This window comes from Lutzomyia longipalpis, chromosome 2 (assembly GCF_024334085.1).
Source record: "Lutzomyia longipalpis isolate SR_M1_2022 chromosome 2, ASM2433408v1".
NCBI lineage: Eukaryota > Metazoa > Arthropoda > Insecta > Diptera > Psychodidae > Lutzomyia > Lutzomyia longipalpis.
The window spans coordinates 39,781,205-39,806,684 of record NC_074708.1 but is presented as its reverse complement, the minus strand read 5'-3'; the positions used below and the strand labels follow the sequence as shown (position 1 = coordinate 39,806,684).

The following is a 25,480-nucleotide window of genomic DNA, read 5'->3' as shown; positions in this document are numbered from 1 at the left end:
TGTAGTGGTATTGTTGTATCTAATCTCATTTTGTTTGATATAACATAATATATAAATATATACCGTCTCACTGTATTTTGTGACTACGAAAATGGCTCACTACGGAGAAATTGAGAAAACCATTTAAAATTTAGCACAAAATGAACCGTGGAAATTATGCAAATTTTATGTGTGGAGAAAAAATCAGACAAATTGTTGCGCGTATTGATCCGGGATTTCAGCTGGTGGCTTTTCACACACACACACACACCATCTGAGGGTTGAGATTTAAGTTAATTCTATTTAGTTTCCTAGTTAGGTGCTTACGAAGAAATAGGAGATAAATTGGAATTTTATTTAAATTCTTGCAAAATGTTTCTTATATTCCTTTTTGATAAAATAAATAAAGAATTTTTGCTAGAAAATTCTAGAATAACGAGCTTGACAAGCTCTCAAGAACTTTAACAATCACACCTGAGAATATTCAGAAAATAAAAATAATTTCAGTTAGTTATGCGCCTCTTGGAGGCACACGAAATTCTTCCCCATTTATCCCATGAATATTCATTAATTATAATTCTCTCGAAAGTGTGGAATCACCTGCATCCCATCATCACCGGGAATTTTTTTCATCCGTAGTGAGCAGCCTCTTAATCCTTTTACCACTTATATATTCTACAATGTCATGGAAACTGCATTGAATCCACTTAATTTTGTCCTAGTTGCAGCATTTGATAAATTATATAATCCAAAGTAATCCTGCATTTTTGAATATCCTACAGTATTTCACTTTTATGTGATAATCTTTTATGATTGATGGAGATTTTTTAAAAATGCAATATTGAGAAAATTATGACCATGCCAATGGGGGAAACGAAATATGAGATCATTCTATATGTTTTATAGAATTAGGGCAAAAGAATTTATATTTAAAGACATTTAGAACCTAAAAATTCTAATATAATTTCAATTTATTTTCAAGAATATTAGCAACAGTCAATGTAATTTGGAAGCTTTTGGAAGCCTTGGAAGATTGAGTAAAGATCCTTAAAGATTGGTTAAATTTCGAGTTTGGAATAAATGTTTGGTTATGTTAATATAAGTCAGCCATTTTGATTGAAGAGTCCTTTATGAAGCTGTGCAAATGATAATTATTGAATTTTCTTTGGAAATATCGAGTGAAATTCATTACTTTGATGGAGTTGAGTTAGTTATAACACTGTAACCTATAATCCTTAGAATTTACGCGAATTACCAATTTAAGAAATTTTGTTAATCCTTGAAGGATCGAGGTTTCTAACCTCAAAACTTTGACCTTAATTTTCTTTCTTTTTCATTGGTTACGGTGGCCAAAAAAATCCTCTAAGGGTTAATACTTCTTATTCTCCCTCAAACTAAACTCAATCAATCTTATAAAATCTTTTTTTAGGCTTATATGGTTGATTTTCTTTTTTTAAATTTATAAGGTTTTTCTACGTAAATCTTCAGGGAATTAACAGAGAAAAATTTAGATTCATATTTAAAGTGTTTTCTCTGTATTTTTGAGGTTCTTAAGAATTGATATTGACCTGAAAATTAAAATTAAAAAAAAATCGTTAAATCTCTAATTCTCGTGGATTGAAAATTCATCACGATCCCTGTTTTATATGTACCTAGAGTTAGTATATGTAATAGGCCATAAGTTATTCAAAAATGCTCAAATTGAAATGAGTTTTCAATAATTTACAAAATGCATACAATAAAACTGAAAACAGATGGCTCTAATCCAGCTATCATGACAATTGAAACTTCAAATATATAGGTATAAAATGCATTTACCTATATAATATATATTGGAACACATAAATATATATAATTATGAATTTCAACAAGAAAAAGGCTTGCAAAGAAAATTATCTCGATTAGGAAAATTGCATATAGAGAGATAGATTGAACCAAAATGAAAGAAATAAAAGTTAAAAATACATTAAAAAAATATTTAAATATAACAAAAATATTCAATTAGCAACAAAAACAATATTATATATATTTTTTGCATTAAACCGAATTAAATGCCAATATGTACGATATATTAATTAATAACTTTGAAAATACATAAAAATATCTTTCGAGATAAGAGTCTTCATCGAGCACCATGTGGTTGAATTGCGCTTCATGCAAAATAGGTCCAGTACGCGCCCCAATAGTGCTGCTTTCTCACATGGTTCCTAGGATGCTCTTTCCCTGATTCACCAAATTGTGATTGATTTTAAATTTTCCCCAGTTTATGTGTTGTGCTATGGGTTCCATTGGTAGTGAACACAAAATCCCAAAGTCAATTATTTGAATTAGTCATCGTTTGATTGAGTGTGAATTGGAGTGGTTCCAAAATTCGTTGCGCGAGAAATAGTACAATTTGTTTAGTGATTTATTTTGCGTTTTTTTTTGCCATTTTTCACATGTTTCATTTTACAATTACTTGGTTGTTTTTTTTTGGCCTTGGTCTTACCAGTGATTTAGGGAGCATTTACTTTGAGAGAGGGATGGTTTTTTTTGTTATGTAGGTTATTTACTTAAAAAAAAAAGAAAAACTACAGACACACTAAAGCTTTTGGAATTTGTATATAATGTGTACAACTTTCGCTATTCGATTTAAAGCTTTTTTTTTCACTAAATATGTATGAACAAAATAAAGGAATAAATAAACATCTATTACGTTTAGAGGAGAGGTATATAGCACAAAGAGAGAAGGGATGGTTATGTATGGTTAAAACACTGACCAAATGGGATATGTGGTTGACGTATTTGAGGAGGCGTACATTGTTACTAAAACAACATCACTATATGTACTTAATCAGTTTGGATGAATATTATTCGGAAATGTCGATGATGAGGAACACACTTTTGGGCTCCTTACACAAATAATAAACTCTATATTATGCTCTTCATAGTAATGAATGTTTACTCGCAAATGTTATAATAAAATGATTTTACTAAATTATCTAAAACGAATGATTCACGGATTTTATGAGAAGGATATAAAGTTTTTTTTATGATAAATGCATATCTACATTGAAGCTCACTAGTCGAAAAAGTATTAAAAAAAAAACAAAAAATAAAATAAAAGAATTTTCCAGCAATAAAAGCAAAATCACCTCATCTTTCCTAATCAAATTGATTTATTAATTTTTTTTCAAAATCTTTTTTTTTCTCTTGCTCTATTTTCTTTTCTTTTAAAACAATTATATTGCATAATAAAAAGGTTTTTGGATGAAAACTATACAATATATAATCAATAGATAATTAATTAATTAATTCCAACTAAGAAGCCATAAAGCCTATTTGATGTTCACAAAATGTATATATATAATATTGAAAATTGGCAAAGGATTGCTGTCACATTGTACAAGAGAACACTATACCTGATTTCCGTCATATGTCCAACTACCGAATTTCATATCACAATGTTGATCATCAAATGGGAACCACGTGATGTCTATCTTGCATGTGCTCTTGAAGATGCCAGGGGGCACGTACAGACAACTGCCGTTATGTTTGACCACAATATTTGTGTGGTACGTGCCATCGAATCCCTCATCCGCACTACATAAATAATTGCATAAATATCATCTAAACTCCTTCTTTTTAAAGAACTATTTCCACAATAATGATTGTGTCTCTTTTTTTTTCCAGGAAAAATATGTCTTTCCAATTGACTTTTGCAAAGAAAAAAACGATCTATTAACTTGTTTTGCTTTTGCGGAAAGCAAAACTATTTTTATTTTATTTATTTTTCTTTAAGGAATATCCAAAAGTTTTCTCTCCATTTTGCGGAGAGATATTTAAATTGTGTTGTTAATTTATTTTAAGAGATTTGTTTATGTTAGTTTTATATCAAAAATTGACAAAAAAGATAAGAAACGTAAAAAATGTTGTATAAAATGAACGAAAAATGTAATTTAATAATGAATTTGTTAGCTTTGTTGAGTGCATAGACTCCTTTGTGAAGTTATTCTTCACAAAATAGAACATCAATTAAAAAAAACTTGATATGCATCCTATTAATTATTTTCTTCAATATTTCATGTTCTTTATTCTGCAATGGTGTTGAAAATCGTTGATAAAAATTAAATATATTTCATGAATAATCGGAAATGCCTTCCTTGACTTTAATAATGTTAGAATTCTGCATTTTATAGCCTTTATAGCCTAGCATGAGGCAAACGGTTTGGACAGGAAGTTAATTTAAAAAAAATTTGACCTTATTTGAATTTTGAACATGAATAACTCCAACCTATTGTTCTCGTAATAAAGTTTTTCAAGGAAGTTCAAAGAAAATTATTATTTCTAAAGCAGCCATCTCGACAAAGAGGTCCTTTGAAAAGAAATTCTGTGAAAAAATCTAAAATTACGTGTTCAAAGGGTTTGCTTTTAATTGCACAGTAGAAGTTCACAGATGGATTATTAAAATTGCTGTGAATTGAACGTATGACTATTTTACAAGAAATCTTGAATTAAGAGCTTTTACTATTTTTATAGATTTCTTAGAACTTCAGTAAATAGGGCCTGAGACGAGATAGAATAACATTGTAAAATTGAAGCATTCAGTGTTTTCGTTAACCCTGTTATGCCTGGAGGTTTTTTTTTGAAATCATCGCATAGTCTGACTTCAAAGTCGGACAAGATTTAGAATTTTGCATAAGAAGTTCTAAACCTCCAAGCTAAGAACTTTTCATTGTATTTTTATGCACTGAATGTCAATCAAATGAAATTGTTGATTCTTGTACAATGAGCAAATTTGGGTTAAGAAGAAGAAGTAATAGGGGGCTATTGGAGTTGACAACGTGTGGTCAGTTTAATATAAATTAATGAGACCGACTCAGTAATTTTAAGCTAATCTTGAGATTCAATCTTGTCTCAAAGTAACGTCTTCAGGATTTTGTTTTATACGAAAAACTTCTTTTTCCATTTTATTCCCATGTTATATTCATTATATTCATTTCATCCATTAGAACGTTTTAAACATGAAGGAATAAAAATAAGGAAATTTCCTGAATTCAGCGTCATTTGTAGGTAAAAGAAATGATGACAATTGGAAACAGAACTCATCCTGTTGCAATTCATCTTCAAGGTATTCTCTGAATTTTTTTTTGTAATTGTTTTATTTCTTTTTAAATATGACTACATACATACATTACAACTGACTGGATAGTTGTTTCATTTCTTTATGGAGCCTTTATGTAATTGTTTTATTTCTTTTTAAATATGACTACATACATACATTACAACTGACTGGATAGTTGTTTCATTTCTTTATGGAGCCGTGGAGTCATTAAAAAACATTACAAAAGAGTAGAAGAGAAAAGTCAAAGGCGCCAAGGAAGCGAAGATTTAATGAGAAAATACAAGGATTCGTAATGGTGCCATCCTGTGGAATTGTGTTTCCGGTCTCTTAATAATGGCTTGCAATATACAATTAGGGGACAACTAACCACAGTAATTTGTCTTAAAACAAGTTTAATAGTTTAAATTATTTTGAGGCAAATATTCAAGATAATTAATTTAATGCAGACCGAAATTTTTAATTAAGAAAAACTTTAAATTTTTGAAACTTGAATATTGAAAATGACAAACAGACTACCTAATGAATTAGGTTATCGATTAGTTCTAGAAACTATCAATTTTCAATGGATACAGATATTGCCTTTCTAACGTAAAGAGGATTGAATTGTTCTCCTGAGAAGATTATTTGTTTGAAGGATAAAATGAATTCCAAAAAGGAACCTAATATCTAATTCTCATTTCTTCATGAAAATCTTTATTAAATTTTTACCAATCAATTTTCACCATTTCAGATAAACTGTAGCTGCATTAATGAGAGTTCCAATTTGCTAGAAGGATCTCTTCCTTCAATCAGTTTGAAGTAAATATTTTGGAAATGCTGCAATTATCGCCCCAAACTTTATGTTAATGGACTGAAAATAATGTGAAACAATATGAAAATTTTCTTTGACTATAACTTTTGATGAATCTGGGTTAAGAAGTGTTTTCCTCAAAAATATATTACTTTCCACGTTATACAAGTATTTTGGGAATATATAGAAAAAGTTGGCCTCTATGTACTTTTGGCCGCTTGGATTTTTCATTCCGAAAAAAAAAATCTCATGGATAAACTAACAAAAGGAGAATGTCAAGGGGCGGGGAGGAAAGTCGACGAAATATTGCCTTCAGAAAATCATATAAAATTCACGTTGAATCTCCCCGTTTTGTGTGGGGAAAAAAAAGGACGTGAAGAATGAAAATTGGGACATTCTCCGCTATAACTTTGAAAACTATATAGAGAGTTGCCTTCATGGGATTACATGTTATGTATATAATAAAATAGTTAAGTGTAAGAAAGTGATGGTTGGGTAGTATGACAAAGTTTGAGTGCAAGCAGCGTTTTCTTTATTCATCAAATTCAAAGTTTTGCTCGAAAAAGTAAATAGTTTCGTACAAAAAAAAATATTCGTTCAAAAACGTGCATTTCACCGGCTGTTATTTTGTACACATAGAATAGTGTTTAATATATATATAGGTAGGATGATTTTTGGTGCAACATTTACAATATTAAATTGATTTGACTGTATAGAGAGACCTGTTTAATTATAAAATTGATTATATAATAATTATTAATTAGATTTTAAATTATTTCGTCAATTGAATTTAATTTTCTTTAAAATGTTAATTATTTTTTTGATTTTATTATCTTTATCTATTTATTGTTTATTTTTGTTCTTTTTGTATGTACAAAATACATATAATTGATTGAGTTTTATAATAAAATAATTTATTTATCTTTAATTTTTATTTAAATTGTATTTTAATTCATTTTTAATTCTTTATCATCTCGATTGCGTTTTAGAGGGATTTGATTTAACGCCAACCCACCATTAATACGAGATATTTTCAAGCAAAAATCACACCCATTGCCATTTATTATGAATGTGTATTTTTGCTCAAACAGCTTTGTTAAACATCCTTTTTTTGTTTGGGGAAAAAAAGGAACATATTATGAAAAAATACCTCATAAAATGCCTCAAATTACCAACAATTTTCTCATTTACACGAAAACATTATATGTATGAAAGCTTCCCGTTGTGGAAGAAGCTCGAAAGCTCCTTCATTGGAGCGCCAATGACTGATACCAATCTCAATAAGGGGTGCCTGCCTCCTTCAGCAGTGGTGGCACTCTTTATTGTGATATTCACCGTGATATGCAGAATTTTTTTAACGCGTGAATTATGAGGTACTTTTTTTTTCTTTCTTGCATCTCACTGTATACATACATGGCACTTTTCTTCAACATGTATATATTTTTTTCTGAAAATATTTCGTAAATGATGGCAAATATTATTAGCAGCTTTAACAGCTAGAGGCCCACAATAACGGCAAGCTGAATTGTACCTTCCCACTAGACCACTGCACGTGAACTACTCTTGAATCTCACAGGTGAGGAAAAATAAATTTTTATATTTTATAATAATAAAAAAAGAATAACTTTTTAGCTATTTATGATGAAAAATAACGTGAGAGATCTAAATATATTTTTTTAAATATAAAAATAAATTACTTTTAGTAAAAAAAAAATTCGCAAATGATATTATACAGCGAATAATAAATTTTTGCTTATTATAAGATGCTAATGATTCACTAAAAAAGCGAGAAGAGTGTTTCCAAAAAATGGTATATAATAGTAAAAGATGTTATATATATAAGTATATATTATTTTATAAAGAAGAAACGAAACTTTTTTTGTATATAGTGAATGGATGCAGCTAAAAGAACTTTCTTACCTCACACATTTTTTTGTATATATTATATATAGTATTTTATATGAAGCGAAAAATTGTAAAATATGTTTTGATTTTTTTTGTGAATGATTAAGGAAACATTATACATAGATTTGGTAGCATTTCCTTCTTCTGAGAAGTACAGAGAGAAAAAAAAACAAATATGAAGAGTTTAATTATATCATATCAGGGGCATATCATTACCCAGCTTATGAATGTTTTTTTTATGAAAATAATGAACCATGATTGATGTTCCTTTTATTATGACAAAACAAATGATTTTTTTGGATGTAAAATATAATTTCAAAAATACACTCAATTACGGAAAAATTAATACTGATGGACCAAAGAAAAATTAAACAAAACAGTCAAAGAGCTTTAATTTGCTTTTTGATGTATAAATATTTGTAAAAAAAAAGAAAACAATAAAAATACCAACATAAAATTATATTTGTTTTAATTATCATGTTTAATTGTTATTATTGGAGTGTTATATTTGGACAAATGAATGACTTTTCATCAGAAAATGTTAAATTTAATTTTAGATTAAGCATGAATTTGTATGCGAAAATGCCATTAACTAACCTGTTATACATGAGGACATCAGGCTTCCATAATTTATTTGGTGTTATTCGTAAATCTTTCACACCGCCATATTCACTCTCATTCCATCGAAGATTGTAGTCATTCCATTCCTATATTTTTAGGTCATTAAGTTTAATTAGTTTTTGTGTAATATGCCAATTTAAACTACACCACACAATTTTCTTTTTAAATTATTTTCTAAAAAATTCTCAATGTTTCTTTAAAAAAAAATAGATATATAGGTACACTTATTTGCCAATAAAAATTGTTTGTCCGTTTATTTTTGTATACAGTGCAAACACAAAAAGATATTGTTTATTTTCTTGACAAACAGAATAGTGCGGAAATATTGTGAAAATATGGTTAATTTATGTTAATTTGTTTCACATTGGAAAGCTAAATAGGATAGATAGTTTGAAAAAAAAAATGTTTTAAGTACATAAATCATGCTTTTTTTTCAGAAATGTACTTGACAGTCACAAACATTTTACAGCACACCATTAAATCTGAAATAATGAGATAAAAAATGCGAAAAATGAAAATTTGCATCTCTTTTTAGTAATCGCATGCATTTTATTTTGCAAAATGTGGTGCATTTTATTTGCTCTTTGAGCACAATAAATTTAGTTGAAGGAGAATCATTTCACACAATTAAGCGCAGTCATTGCAAATTGTTCGTGACATTTTGTGTGATTTGTGATTTTAATTATTAATGATTTGTTGAGGAAAAATTAATGAAATTCATGAAAATTAATTTTTAATTTGCATCGCGAAATGCAACTGTAGGATACCTATCTTTTAGGGAAACCTCACCCTACATAGATTTTCTTTCTATAAGGAATAAAGAGGAAAACATATCGAGTCTTCCTTCATTCAATCTTATAGTTTTTATATACAATGCAAAGGATACCTTTGTGATTTTTCTACCTATAGCACATATATGTGGCTTTATAGTGTACTACCTACATCCACACACCTATATATAAAATAGTTAATACCGTAGCATATATAGCAACCGACCAACAGGAAGTTATTTCACTTGAATGTGCTCCCAAGTCTTTGTCAATAGGAATGTTTCTCCTCTCTCTCTCACAGCTTAAATTGGTTTTCTATTTTATTTATACAATAAAATAGCATTTTCTTTCAATTTCATGTGCTAAAATTCTCAGAAACTAAGGTTGAAAGACTATCAACTTCCCGTATAGGTGGGGATTTTATACAGGAGAAAGGTATTTTATTCTGTTTAAACAAAATAACATAATTTAAATTTATTCAATGTAACTGACGTGAAAATTGTTTAGAAAATCTAAAAGTCACGTCAGAAGAAAATTCTCAGGAAGAAAAACTACTCTACAAAAGTTTATTGAAAGAACTTTCTGGTAAATAGAATTTTATTCACTACAAGTGTAGAGGAATTTAGAAATAAATAATGGTACATCACGTTTGAATTAACAAAATTCAAATTCTAATCTGCATATTTTATGATGTGAAGACAGAAATGGAAAATTTTCATTTCACACTGCATTAAATTGGAAATAGTAACTCTATGTACATTTAAATAATATGAACCTACTAGTTGCATTTCGTGACAGGATATTATGTATGATACGCAAAAACAGATAAATCCCTTCAATTATATATTTCCTATTTAAGTGTATTAAGCGTGAGGTGATTGTTGAATTAATTTTCATTTTTGAAAATTAAATAAAGAAATGTGAGAGTAATCAAGTGAAGAGGGAACTTTCAAAGCTGCGCTATCGTGTCGACATATAAGTAATTGCATTTGTTGACAGATTCTCCTAAAAGTAATAAAAGTTAAATATAGGAATGACATGAGGTAGATTATTTTGCTACTCTTGTAAAACTAATATTAATTAATTTACAAAATGTCATATTTCCTATTTGTTAACAATCACTGAAATAATTCTGCGAATGAGCAAAACTTTTTGCAAGCTGAAAGCTTTTTCATCAATTCATTTTTTTGTTGTTTTCTATTTTCTAAATTGAAGAGAATTTAATTAATATTTCACAATAATTCTTTCTACAATCCGCAGAATTCAGTTCAAATTAGAAATTTTCCACTGTTGCGGAATTATAGGGATTTTCCAACAACAAAAATAGTCACAGAGTTGGATACACGAGCTACATATGTATGAAAAAGCTTCACTGAAACTATAAATCTTTCACAGCTTGTTACATAAAAATTGTTTTGCCTTGTTTTTGTTCATTATTTTCTGAATGGAACGATTTTTTTTATTAGATTGTTAAATGTGTTTTCGAGTATAAAAAAACAGCAAATTAAAAAATATATACATATATAGCTGTACATTATATTGAGAGGCAAAAGCACATTAAATAATTTGTATAATTCGTAGTTATTGTTTTTTGAACATTTACCCGGAAAAAAGTAAGCTTTATTCTCTTTAAAACATTATAGGTATAAACGATTTTACCTTTATGTGTGCAAATTAATTTTCGCTAAATGTTAAATTTGTCATACTTATACTTTAAATGGTCAATTTTGCAAACTAAAAAAAACACCGACAAATAAAGCAGCGACATGACTGAATTACACAAAATTAACATAATAAATTAATAGGTCGTACAAATTGATTATTTTCTTGTATATAGAATACATGAAAATGGGAGTAGAAATAATTTATTAAAAAAAATCCAACCGATAAGACGTTTGAAATAATTAGATAAATAACCTAATAATAAAATTGGCTATTCTTTTTCCCTTATTTTATGTTTATTTTTTAAACTAAATTAGATTAGATTATTATGTTCATTATGTTGTTTTGTAAAAGGATGTATTAAATTATGTATTTTTTTTATAGATATAAATCCATAATGTGGCTTCGCTTTTTTTTTAGAGAAAAGAGGAGGGGAGGTTAATTAAATTAACTCAAATTGGGGGAAAATCAATTTATATTGAAATAAATGAACATACGAAAATTGAATTTAGTTTTAATTATTTCAATAGCAGAACAAACTAATTAGAAATATATATTATATACATATGCAGGCATATGCAATCTAATAGATATCATCTATGAAAAGCAAAGTTCCCCTTAAATACAAATAAAGCAAAAAAATATATTTCGGCTTATTGGGGATGTTTTTGAATAATTATATGACAAAAATTCATATTTTTGGGAAATTCCTGATATTTCAATTATTATTCATTGAAAATTTTATTTGTCATTACCGCATTTGAATTGTTTTGTGACATCAATTTGACCACATTAAATTATGCTTAATAGGTGGTATTCATAGGCAAAAAACAATATGAATTCAGAGTCTTTCACAATTAAAAATTGAATTAATATTTTCATTTACGTGGAGATTTTTGATTTTCAAGAAAAAAAAATACATTTCAAAAATTCTCTTAATCATTTTTTTTGCGTTTTGATATTCTAACTAAATAATTTCAAATAAAAAGTTTTTTGGGAAAACTTTTACAAAAAAAAAAATAGGACAAAGTAAATTCCTAATAAAAGCATAAGAAAGCCACTAAAATTTTTGGTTTATATTAATATTTTTTTTTAGTATTAATTAAAATTGTGTTTACTAACACACACGGCGATTGTACATATAAAAATATATATATTCCCATTGTTCTTTTTTTTGCACATAATTTCATGCAACAGGGTGAAGAATTGGACTGAAAATATCCTTTCACCCAATTTATAGTTTACAAAGTTATAGTTATTCTGTTTGGATGACTGGTTTAATGATAGTTTTTCCTCATATTTTCCAAATGGCTACTATATAGAAAAATTCAACAAGTAGTGAAGAACCAAGTTCATTCGATACGGTTGACCTGTTGTTAGACAAAACGGATCGATTTTAGTGGTTGAAATTTCGCAAGTTTTCTTTTCTGTTCCATTGAATTTGTATAGAAAGGGGAGATGGGGACACCAAAAAAAAGCACTAATGTCATATGTATTTGAATAAAAGAGACATAATAGTATAAGAAGAACCGAATACGAGAGAGATTGTATATGATTGAGTTATGTGATGGTTTTTTTCCATTTTATTCTTCTATTTATTAACAGAAAAAAAGGGGTGGATTTTCCAAGCTCTTCTTTATTTGCCATTTTCATCTACATCAAGGAAATAGGTGAGGCCAAGGAAAAGGGGGGAATTTTCTTTATCAACTACAAGAGAAACTTCTGTAAAAAAGTAGTGAGTGACCAAAATATACAAATAAATGAGAAAATATTTCAAATTCATCACTACTCTTTTCCAATGAAGATAGTCATTCCATAAAAAAATGTCATCAAAACATGAGAAGATGCTTCGAAGCGTGATGGAAATTGATATGATTCTACCAGCATCTTTAGTATGTCTGAGCAATGGAACATGGAATAATAATTATCTACATTTTTTTTATTTTCCTTGCAAAATAGTTTTTAAAATGGGAAAAAGGTTTCACTACTTAAGTTTTCAAAAAACTGAGAGAAAGGATTTGCAATTAAAAACGTTCACTGTCTCAATGTTTGGATTTTATTTTTTTGAAGTATTTTTTGTATTAATTTAAGAGGAAAATCAACATTATTGTTTGCACATGTTGATTTCCCAATAAAAATAGAAAATAAAATTGTTTTTTTTTTATTATTTGTAACTATTAGTTGTTTAGTAAAGTTAGAGACAGAGAAGGATAGAAAGAGAGATTTTCTCAAGAATTTTCTTTTCTTTTTAACTATATAAATAGATAGGATAGAAGTTTGAGAAGTTTTAGGTTTGAAAGAAATAAAAAATGGAAGTTATAGGTTTGAAAATTTTAATACGAAAGTTTGAAAAAGAACAATACTCAATTTACATACATAATACAAGAGAAAGTAGCGCTGCCGTGTGTGTAATAATTTATACTTTATTTAATTTGTTTTTATTTTGTTTTATCCACTTACCAAAGAAAGCCATATATTTGTTATTAGGAGTTGATTCTTCTCGTCCTACAATAATTAATATAATATGACGAAAAAAATAAAGAAAATATATGTTTCTGAGTTTCCAAAAATATTTTTGGTTGAAATAGGATTTGTTATTTTTTTTTCAAGAGGAAGAGGGAATTTTTCAACAAAAAAAAAAGTAAGAAAACAATGAAAATTTAATGAATTAACCAAAATGTTTGTAAATGAAAAAATGAAATTTTGAAATGAAAAAAAAATCGCTCTTCGATTGCATTTAGTTTTATGCTACGATCTGAAAATTTTGCACTTTGTGTGCTCTCATCCACACACTTTATTTTGCATTTTAGCTTGTCGCAGTCATATTCATTTGGTATGACACGCATGCATTCTCATTTTATGACATGTACCCATAACTAAGCGACATTTATTAAAATAATACACTCTTGTTCAAAATAATATCTCATTAATGGACTCGATATGTCTTTCATTAATAAAATGTTTCTACTTTTAGTTAGTGTCTGTCTCTGATTTATCTCAAAATAAATGTCTATTCACACTATTTGTGTTGATATCTCTGTTCTTTTTTTCAATTCAGATTAAAAAGGTACATATGTATATAGTACGTATTATATATGGGAAACCCGTATATAATATCCAATCGATGTGTTTCTTTGGAATAAAGAAAATAATGAAAATTTTTGTTGTAGATTTAATCAAAAAACAATTACCAAGACGTCAACTATAATGCATATATAATTTACACTTAACATTATATATTTATACAGTAAAAATATATATATATGTAACAACCCATCTCATGCGAATATCAATGTAAATTGTGTCTGTTTATTTTTTTTTTAAATAAATTATTTGGTCTTGTCGCACACCTTTCGGGTACATGTCACTTACCAAATTTAACCACGCATTTGTAGTTAGAATCTGATTCTTTTCATCCTAAAAAATACATATTCAAATTTTTTATGATATTAAAAACGTTCAACTAATTTATATTTTTATATATGTATAATATTTAGTGAAAAAAAAATATGGAATTTAATTTATATTTTTTGGTCAAAAAATTTTTTTTGCTAAAATAAAGGTTATTTATTCAATTATTTTTTTATTTAGTAGGTATGTTTAATTTTTTATAGCGTTTTAATACCATCAGTTTAATTGCATTTACATATCCATGGTTATTTATGCTTCTTTTTGGTTGTTTAAAAAAAAAAGAGAAATACACGATTATTTATTTATTATAGCTGTATTTTTATTTAGTTTTTTGGTTTTTAGAGGAAATTAAAAATTTTCGTTTAAGGTTGAATGGTGATTCAAATTAGGAACATAAAAATTATTCAATGATTTTTGATTTTTAAGAAATTAAAATTATGAGAAATTTTTTAATGAATCATATTGAAGTGCATTTTTGGTGAATAAAAGGGGAATGTGGAAATTTCATTGAAGTGATTGTAAATTGGCAGAAAACTTACCACATCAATTATTTGTTGTAGAGTTAGACCGAATTTTACCTCCAATGCTTCTGATTCATTAGCAACTGGTCGTTCTAGTGTATTGTACGTTGCTAAGAGATTATTTAACAGTCGTTTTTCATGTGGGCCCTGTAAACTTTCTGCAATAGACAATGGGAAATGTTGCACAATCACTTTACTGCGATGGACATACATAAATGTGGGGAAAATGTTACGGGTCTCGTTATGCAAAAGTATTAGGGTCTCCTCCACTTTGCCATTTTACTCCCCATCATCCTCTCAAATCAATTTAGGACATTTTGATCAGAAAAGTTCTTCTTTTATTCTTATATACATAGTCTTGAGTATTCTTTTGCATTGAAAGACTTCACTTTGAGCCTTTCCTAAAATACTCCGGTAGTATTTTCCCAGCCTCCGTGTAAGCTCTCTTAACATTTAACTAAAGCTGGGGAAAATGGCCAAATACGAGAGAACAAGAGCAACAGTGTGTGTCATAAAAGGAAAAGCCAAATTTATTAAAATATCATCTCTTGGGGTGAAAAGAACATAAAATAGGTACTCTTGGAAAATCATAAGCATTTTCCGGATGTAGTAGTCTTCCATATAAATATGAGAACATGACAATTGTTGCCGCTTGCAACTTCCTCAATGTTTGTTCCAACCAATATTTATACATACAACATACCTATATATACTATATTTCATGTGTACATTATTGTGCTAAATATGTACTGAAATCTCTGAAATGTTTCCTATGTACCACTCCATGTGATTTCTTGAATTCTTGAGCACGGAATTCTTCAATTGCACTCTCCATGGACTTTATGATTGGTTTATACTCTTTACGTGATTGCTTTTATCTTACTCAAGACTCTTTGAAGTATGAATTTTACTCAATCTTCCATTCAATAGTGAAAAATATTTCCGTTTTTTAAAGGGATTTTTCCACGAGGTGTTTATCTGTCGAATATTTAAATTTTCTTGGGGAATATTCCGAAGATTTGCGAATGATTCCTTTGATGAAAACCGTATAAAAATTAATTTAGCACAGTTCTAGCTAAAATTTAGTACTTATTTAGTACTTGCCAAAATTAGTACTTTTCGGCTTAAATTCTGAATTTTTTATGCTTAAATTTAGTACTTTTAAGGGTCTTGTTCGTCAATATAAGCGTCTTACTCTGAAAGCTTTTGCTCCACGATGTGAGTATCTTTAAGACTGCAATCCGAATAACTTTTTTTTCGCTTAAAATGAGAACATGGCTATATGGATCCGGAAGGAATCCAACAGCCGTACAAATTTAAAGTGCAGAAGAAGAAGAAAATGAGAACTTCTTCGGCTTTAATTTGAGTACCTTTTAGTATTGACTTTAGTACTTTTTTGGATAGAATTTAGTACATTTTAGTATATTTTTTTTTCAATCAGAGCGCTTTTAGGACTAAAACCCGAATAATTTTTGGTTTGAAATTAGTAGGTATACATTTTAAGATTCAATTTAGTACATTACATTTTTTTTATCTTCAATCTAAGTCTGTTTAGTACAAGTTTAGTACTAAAAGCAAAGAGCTTTTCATCTACAAAATATTTAATTTTTTCTTTTAATTCAGATAAACACCCCTTGAGTTTTTTCTTTCTAAAAAGTTTTAATTTACATAAAGATTAAGGGTTTCAGTATAATGTGCATTATGATTCACTGTGTGTGTACCTACCCTATATCCTAAAATTAAACTATGTCAAGCCAAGATGCTGCTGCCTGAAGAAGAGAATTAAAGTTTGAACACAAAGTTGGTGTGGCTTGGTTTTGAATGCCTCCTATTGAATTTTGAACTCAATATAAAGCACCACCAGAGTTCAAATTTGTTTGATTATCTGAAAATTTATACTGTTTCTGTTTGAGTTTTTAGCCTAGTTTCTGTGGTTTTTAACTTTCTTCCCGAAGTAACAATAGGGCGGGGGCGAAGGGAGTGGGGTGTGTATATTTATTTTTTAATCTTCACTTCAGTCAACTAACCAAAGTTCAAATATATGTGTACATAAGTAGAGAACGTTTGCACTATAAGGAAGTTTTTGTACCCCATGTTCATTTTCCTTTTGCACCACAAAATAAGTGCCTTAAGAGATTTCATGCCATGTGCTTCAACTTTTACGGTAAAAGCAAATTATTCGAGTGGTCCTGTCTATGTTATGGCGGTAAAATGTGAAAAATTTCCTTTTCAAAAATCCCACATTAAACCATCTTTTTCCCTCTCTCACCGTATAAACCCTTATGCAATGTGGCTACATACACAAATGAGCATAATATTTAATCCTTGGATTGAGGATTTTTCCATGTTTCCCATGTGCTATATGTTGTTTGTTTTATTTATCGTAAGGGTAGATGTTGCTGCTTAATAATTAAAGTGGTTTAGATACAAAAAAAAAAACGATTTTTGACTGAAAATCCCTTTTTGGTGTAAAGTATTAGTGGTATACAAAAAAAAGCTCATGAGTTATATATCCTTGTCAAGCTTTCGAAATAAATGAGAAATAACCCTCTCAAGTAGTGGCAATATGTGTTTTAGAAAGCATTGAAGATTTTTGCCGTTTTTTCCCCATCATACATAACATGAAATACGTAGAGAGAGGAGAAAATTAAAGAGATAAATTGAAAAGAAGAGAGTTTATCATTTTTAATTGAATCCATTTATCCAACATTTACTTTATCTATCAAAAGAAATATGAGATTTTGAGGAATTTCTTTTATAGAAGAGGAAACATTGAAAGCTTCGATTATGTACCTACATAGTAAAATATTTTTAAGGAGCTTTCGGCTCAATTGAATTTAATATTTTTTGTGTGTCCTTGTCACTCCTTTTGCTTTCGTCAGGTTTATTCCCAGCGTGAATCTAGGTTGATGTCACAAAGTAAATTGGATTTACAGCACCCAGCGACAAAATAGTTGAAATACGACTCAGTATGAGATGTAAAATCCTTCACATTCCTCATCAATAAACATGGTATTTCATACGAAGCGAGGAGGAGCTTTCCTAAAATTTGTCCTTTTGTTTTATAAAATATTAAATGCTCTCTGTGTCACATTCCACACAGGAAGAAAGTACCATTGAAACCTCAGTTGTTATGAGACTGAATCCTTTTATCCATAGCTCCTTATATGTAGCAGCAAGTTCCTAACCTTGGACTTTGTTTCAAAAGTTAAAGCACGACGAATGATTTATAGGATTTGGGTCCCGACACCACACTTTTCTCATATGATATAATGTCGTAAAAATAATGTAATAGTGCAACGTGTCTCATGTATTTTTTATGTCTTATTTGCATGTAAATTTTTGCCAGCATTATTATTTTTTGTCTGGAATTTATGAGACAAAAATATATCACTTTGGAGGATCATGATGCATTATTATGGAAGAACGCTGGTAAATCTTGGGATTTTTCTTGATGTCTCATAGGAAAATTTAATACTTTGTCAAGCTTACAGAGCTTTAAATTAAAGAAATTACTCTTGAACATTTTTTGATTAAAAACAAGTTTAACAAAATCTACAAGATCATGATAGAAATATTTAATATTTCGTTTGTTTTAAATTTAAAATGATTTGAGGAATAACCCAGATATGGGCCCTTTCAGCGACCAAGAAACCCTTATAATCTTTGAATTTTCAAATGAATTTCAAAGGTTTCTTGGTCGCTGAATAGGTTCCAAGCTCAGGATTTTCTTAAATTGTAAACTTTGACTTACAAAGTTGTCTAGAGAAGTCAATTTTTAACCGAATTCTTGAAATTTTGAAAAAAAGTATATTTTACCTATTTTTACCAAAATGGCTGCCAAAAGCGAACGGGTTGACCGATTTTCAAAAATTTATCAGGTTTGGAAAGGTGAGAAATGTACCTTTCCAAAACTGATATCGGTTAATCACAGCCAGAGATATAGCCACTTAAAATTTGCTTTCAAAAATATCCCATTTTAGCTTTGCCCGGAAACTTTTCGCGGGTAGTGTATGTAGTTCTAAAATTCCTCCTTTAATGAATTCATTCGACTTTTTCGAAAATAAAAAAATTCAACTTATTTTTATGCTCTTGATATCAACAAAGAAAACATTCCGAGTAACAATGAACAAAGGGTTTAATAAATATTTCAACAACATGTTTCAAAAAATTCTCAATTTTCTGAAATTTAACAGATTTCATTTATTATAGAATTATTCGTTAATAGAAAAACTCTTCGAAGCTTTTTCTATGTACTACATATGAATGTATCTGATAAAGCACAATAAATATTGTATTATATATCACCAAGGATCATTAGGAAGGTATAACCCTGAATTATGTTGTTTATACATACAATTAGGATATCTTTAACCTAGATCTTTCTGTTTGTTTATTAAGTTCTTTGGATCACAGCTCTAAATTACAATTATTTGCTATTTATCCTATGTAACAGAGGGGTGTAGATAGAGAGCTTTCATGTACAGGGTAAACTTGAGAAATGGACCTGGAGCTTTCAATATTCCATTGTGCTTATGGCAAGCTTTCCGGCGCTATGCAATTATGCTTATCGCATCGTTTAATTAAAATCAAAAATAGCTTTAAATCGAAAGCTAAAAAAAGGAAATTTCAGTTTTTTTCTTTTCATTTAAAATTGAAAATATAATGGAAAATATATGGAGGATTTCCCACATTTTTATTTATCGAAATTTCCAAGAGAAAATCCAGTGAATCATGTTTCAGATTATGCGGTATCGTGGAGCTTTTCTCACTACAAATTCGATGGATGAATTGAGATTGAAGAATTTGGTTCGTAGGCTTACAATCAGTTACATGGAAGCTTTTTCGAGTGTGCTATATTCATATTTATATATATTCAATGTGTAGGTTTTGTGGAAAAGCTCACAGTGATATGCCTGGAAGGGGATACTATGCATTTCGCATTTATATATATATATATATATATATGTGTACGTAATGTACATACAGTAGGTACATAAAGCCCCCGCTAGCACATATTAGAAATGACTTTACCAATTCCATTCAGCTTGAAACGCTTTTTCATGAGATGCAACTGTTGTTGCTGTGCTTGCAAATAGGGAAAGACCCTTCACTTGGGGCACTGTTTGTGACATATTGTGATGAGATGGAAATTCATACTGGATCTGTACTCCCGCAATAAGAAGTATAGACTATTTTTCCTTATATGTATAGATGTTGTTTCTCTGCAGCTTTTCCCTGGGATTTATACGTCTGTTGTCTTTTGCTTTTCATCCCAATTTAGCCAACAAAAGCATGGGGATTGATAGTGAATGTTGCTTTTTGGGTGGTTTGGGATACTCTCGTGGTGGAGATTACATATACATCACCACACAATATAGCTCTCTGGTTAGCTTATTCTTGTGTGGAGGGATGAATTTTCATGGTCATGAATTGCATGGGATACCGTGTGGTTTGGGGGCTGTATATGGTACAGGCAGAGAGGTAGTGTGAGAGAGAGCGAGGAGAGCAATTTAGCCAGAGCAATCATCATATAAAAGTGTCAAAGTATTTATGCTAATTTCCGCAATGGAAATATTGCATGGGAAAATTTTTCGGGGATGGTATAAAAAAGTCATGCCTACATTTCACTTGTGTGACAACAGTTACACATATGTAATGAGCATATGTATTGAGGTAAATAATACATAATATGTACCATTCTCACAGCTGGTTGAGTATTTTTTTCCTCACTTTTGGTGAATGTGCGCAAGTTAGGAGTCGCGCAGGAAAATTCCCCATATAGTGGGTTTATATTGTACAAAAATCAATAGATTTAATACAAACAAGGACCATCTATGAGTGGTGTTAGTGTGAAAATTGTGTGACGATAAAATGCGCATGCCGTATAGACATAAGATAGACGAAGAGTGTAAAAGGGAGAAAGTGAGTTAAGGAGCGATGTTGGCATATATTAAAATGTGGTGTGTGTGCCCCAGCATATGTATAGGAATGAAGACATGAAGCTTTAAATGAAAAGCTCCTCCTTCCAAACTAACTAAAATTTCTCTTCTCACATCACTTTTTTTCATCACATCTCTTTTGCCACCACCCCTCATTTGTCTCCCAATTAATTAACATCTCATTCAATAATCTTTCGCACCATCCCTCCTCGCCATACAGATAACAATCTCAAAACAATTCCATTCGCTTAAAACAATTCATTACAATATTCTCTCTACTAAAAGATTCTCAACTAATGGTTCTGATGAATGGTTCTGTTTTCGCGAGAGCAAGAGCGTCATATGCCTCGAGAAAAAAAACGTGGTGGATGCCAAAAAGGGAGTGGAGGAATTTTGCAGATTTTCCACGATGTTTATGAAAGCACACCCTCCCCAAAAAGAGGAGAGCTTTACCAAATTACATCTGCCTATGTGTTTTCACCCATTACCAAAATTAATTTCTTCAATTTGCGAATTAAACAGATCAATTTTCTCTCTATACCACCATCCCCATGTATTTGTGAAAACATTTTTGTTGATTTTTAGACGCATAACCACCACATATTGACATTTTAATTCCACTTTATAGTACATTCTCTATGATGCAAATTCGTTTTTTCCACGGGATTTGAAATAGTTGGGTATTTGCAGCAATCAATGCTAATTCTGTGGGTGAGATTTTATGCATTTTAGCTTATATGCCAACCAGAGAATTTGGCCCTTTGAACCACACACATGTCCCCGCAATCTATGTCAAATTTTGTTGTCACTGTTGGAATTTTTGCATGGAAAATATTTCAAATTTTTCCCAATGCACCCAATGCGGAGCAAATAAAACAACTCCCAGGATAATTCCGCATGGATTTCAGTGTGAGAAATTGGGATACAACAATCCATTCGCAAATTGTATAAACTTGTGGGTATTGTTATTATTGTGGTGTATACTCGCGTTATTTTACCACGCGAAGGAGAAAAAAAAGCAATTTATGCTGCAAAACTTGTTAACATATTTGTGGTTCTTCATTATTTTTACAGAATGTACAGAAAAATCTGACAACAGGTTCATAAATCTGAGTAAATATTTTACCATGCAATAAACCTCAATATGCATGTATAATAGAGCAATAAAAAGCGAATATGATTTCTGCTCTCAATTGTGCTATATACATACATAACATCCCTCTCGCTCCCATCAAGAGAATACATTCAACCTGCTGTGGTAGACTAATTTATTAGACGAAGAGTCGGGAGTCTCGCTGGATTTCACCCTTCAGTCTAATCAATCAACGAATTTTTATTTTATTTTCTCGTCGTGAGTAGAGATTTTTTTATTGATAAAAATTTTAGAGTAGAGTGGGGCATAGAAATACAAGCTATGCAATAGATTTTGTTAAAAATCTTTTTTTTTTCTTTCCTTACAATTCGTCAAATATAAGATTTTTGGTATTCTGAGAAAAATCTTATAACATTTTAAAATCTTATTTCTTTCTTTAATTGTGTTTTTGAAGGTGTTTTGAAAGAACAAATCTCAATTTTAGTGTAAAAAAATTCGTGAAACATTCAAGTTCTTATGGTTAAAGCTCTTGATTTAAATACCTACATTTTATCTTTAAAAAACATGAGTTAAGAAAATTTAGGAGAAAAATCTCAACTCTTCCAAACTTAATAAATGAAAATTTTGCAACACTTTACGCTCAAATAAACGAACAAGCTTTCAACAACAACAAAGTCTTAGGTCAGAAAGAGTTTACAAGATAATTGCCTAGTTCCTCTGAACGATTTTTACTTTATTCATTTACACACGTTCATCATTCCTTTTAGCCGTTGTACTAAAGCAAAAATCTCATTACAAAAAAAAAGCAATTTATCTCGTAGAGAAAATTGCATTATCTCCGTATAATGCTATGTAGCTGGGAGTAATAAAGTTTCCCACAACTTTCTCTCTCCTAAAATTTTCCATTTTAGTTTTGTGCTTCAAACATTACATTAACTCGCCCTTTTCGTGAAATGCTTTAGTTTTTTTTCGCTTAGTGAGGTGAGGAGATCCTCCTTGACGGAGGGGGCTAATAAAAATTTGTGGGATTTTTCCATCGTAAAGAAAGAGGAAGTAATTCAAAATAGATTTTATACGTTTGGTGGTATCGTGGTGAGATTCGAAATAAATTCAAAAATACATCTACTTAATCAGTTTGGATGCAATTTGAATGGGTTATTGGATATACATATATGGGGAATTCTGTAGCAAAAGCTCACCAAGTGGAGACGCCTGGTCGTTAGGATTTTATAGTATGAATTTGACCTACATTGTAGAGCGAGAGAGGCAGGCAGAACATGTATAAAATCATTCTTTTCTACCTTATTTATTTTCATCCACTATTTAAGATTTACTTCCACATAAATTACTTATTTAAAAATCACTCTCTCGTGAATTACTGTCGACATGGTGGGCATGAGGGGAGGGGAGATATTGTAAAATGGCAGAGTGGTGGGATATAAAAAAATTATATGTAAGACGTGAAGGAGAAAGTAAAGAAGTATAAAAAGGAAAAAAAAAATGCTTGACTCACCTGTAATAATCATAAGGAAGACCAGCAGTGTGAGCAGAAATGTATCCATCTCCAAAAAAGAAGTGATTTTTATTGGGGAATATTTTGATGCGATCCCCAATGTATCCGAATTGATTGCAAAAATCCAATTAGTGCTTTTTTTTGGTGTGTTTTTCTTCTTGTGGTAAGTATAGCGTTGCTCAAGTGATGAAGTATTGCCTTGTTTTTCTTTCCTCTTTTTTTATCTCCAATCCAAACATAAAAATTTCCTCGATCCTGGCAGCTTTGCTTCTTATTTTCTTTTTTTTCTTCTTAATCAATCCACTCACAACCTCTGTCTCCTATCAAGTATTTTCGATCACAGTCTTGTTTTCATATCTACTATGGAATTTTGTAGTTTATTAGTCGATTCTAGTTTTTTTTTTCGGGGCGTAATTTCGTCGCACAGGGCATTATCACCAACAGCGCGCGGAGATGAAGATAGAAAGAAGGATAAATGTGATTTTTATTTTAATTAACTCAATATGACATAGAATTTGCGATGAAAAGGATTGTTTACAAACTAAAATGATAAATATATGCATATTAGGGTAATTGGATTTTGTTCAAGCGTATAATTTGTGTGTGGATATAGACCATTAATGAGTTATGACGGGGTTGATTATGTCTCTCTCTCTTATATATAATACTATTGCGGGTCTCTTGTTTGGTTTCTCGCTCCGCTTTTTTTGCGTGCACCATTCTCAACAACATCGTAAAGTTTGTCTCGAGCAATTGACCCTTCGGAAAATTTAATTCATACCCGTCTGGTGCTACATCCACATACCTTCATATACATTTTGCTATGTAGTACAAGGCAAAGCTACAAATTTTACTTTATATGTATGTAGGGTGTATATAGTAAATCAAAATGGCGGGCTCTAAAGGGTTTGTCATCCATCTAAACTACAAGTTACTCATAAAGTATTGCATTGGAGTCAAATAAGCCAAACAATGATATGCATTTTAGTGGAAGAGATAATTTTGCAAAAAGCTTAAGCTACAAAAATGCTTAAATCATGCTTCTTGACTTGAGAAATGAATCAATTTGTGGTAATTTGATGCAATTTTTTTTGTACAGGGTGCTCCATTGAGTGTGATCTTCTGAATTATTGATTAGTCTTTTAAATTAATTAATTGATTAATTATTAGGTAGGGCACTTTATTCAATCAACGATGTGATTTTTCTCTTTACATTTTAAAACATTATTTGGGAAATTCACATGGGGGAAGTAACGATGAGTACGTAAGTTGTGTGAGAGTAAGATGATTTTTTTTTAACACTTGATGGACAAAATTGGTAATCGGTGCCAATTCGACTTTTTTTTTAAAACTGCCAAAGATTAAAACCTATCCAACTTCAAATAACTAGAAGTTCGTCAAAAGAAAATCTGGAAAAACGTTTTCTTTATATTAAACTCAAAGTTTGAGGTTAGAAATTCGTGTTCTCCAAGTGTTAAATAAAAATTACTTTACGCAATTAAATTACGTTGAAAAAAATTAAGTAGGTAGCTTTTCTTTTACGAGAAATAAAGAAAGTTCATTTTTTTTAGCTGATTATTTTAAGGAAAATTGAGACTATATTCTTATGCTTACTTTCTTTCACTTCTTACGCATTTTCTTACATATCAAAGTGAATATCTCCTATTTTTTTTTAGATAGTCTACGTTTGACTTAATATGAATAAAACATTGCTATTTATGTGAATTAAATCAAGCCCTGATGAAAGCTCCGAATATGCTCAAAATATCGTTAAAAAATAATTATTTTTGTCACTAAATCCAATAAAACTTCTCATTCGAAATATTAACGTTTTAGTTTCTTAGACTGTTCTAAAAATCCCCAAAAGCAACTGACCTTATTGTGACCTAATCCAAATTGAAATATTAATTTTTATCATCATGAATCTAATCAAAACGAAGCATTAAACATTAAATGAGCCCCTGTTTTGCTAGAAAAAAAAATCTTGAATGAACCCAAAGAGACTAATTAAATATTTTACTGAATCTTCTCCTTTATAAATTAAATATATGTATATGTTGAGGTCATAAAGGGGTTATCTTTTTCTCGTGAATTTTTAATTTAATTATGCAATATGCCCACCTTGATGGGGATTATGCCTGATGGATGATAGACCAAGAAAATTAATAT

General features: G+C 29.8%; 1 protein-coding gene across 7 annotated transcripts in view; it reads right to left on the bottom strand.

Annotated features, from left to right (window-relative positions):
- Positions 1 to 25,480, bottom strand: part of LOC129791401 (neuronal acetylcholine receptor subunit alpha-7) — a 55,854-nt gene that overhangs the window by 26,050 nt on the left and 4,324 nt on the right. For 3 of the 7 annotated variants that reach the window (XM_055829560.1, XM_055829559.1, XM_055829562.1), the window contains exons 2-6: positions 23,312 to 23,701; positions 14,782 to 14,921; positions 14,204 to 14,248; positions 8,376 to 8,485; positions 3,381 to 3,561 (exon numbers count right to left, since the gene is read on the bottom strand). In XM_055829560.1, coding sequence (XP_055685535.1) covers positions 3,381 to 3,561; positions 8,376 to 8,485; positions 14,204 to 14,248; positions 14,782 to 14,921; positions 23,312 to 23,360 — 525 coding nt within the window. In that variant the 5' untranslated portion in view covers positions 23,361 to 23,701. Of the gene's footprint in view, positions 1 to 3,380; positions 3,562 to 8,375; positions 8,486 to 13,291; positions 13,337 to 14,203; positions 14,249 to 14,781; positions 14,922 to 23,311; positions 23,702 to 25,480 lie in introns of all 7 variants that reach the window. The other 4 variants (XM_055829558.1, XM_055829561.1, XM_055829557.1 and 1 more) reach the window with 2 other exon arrangements.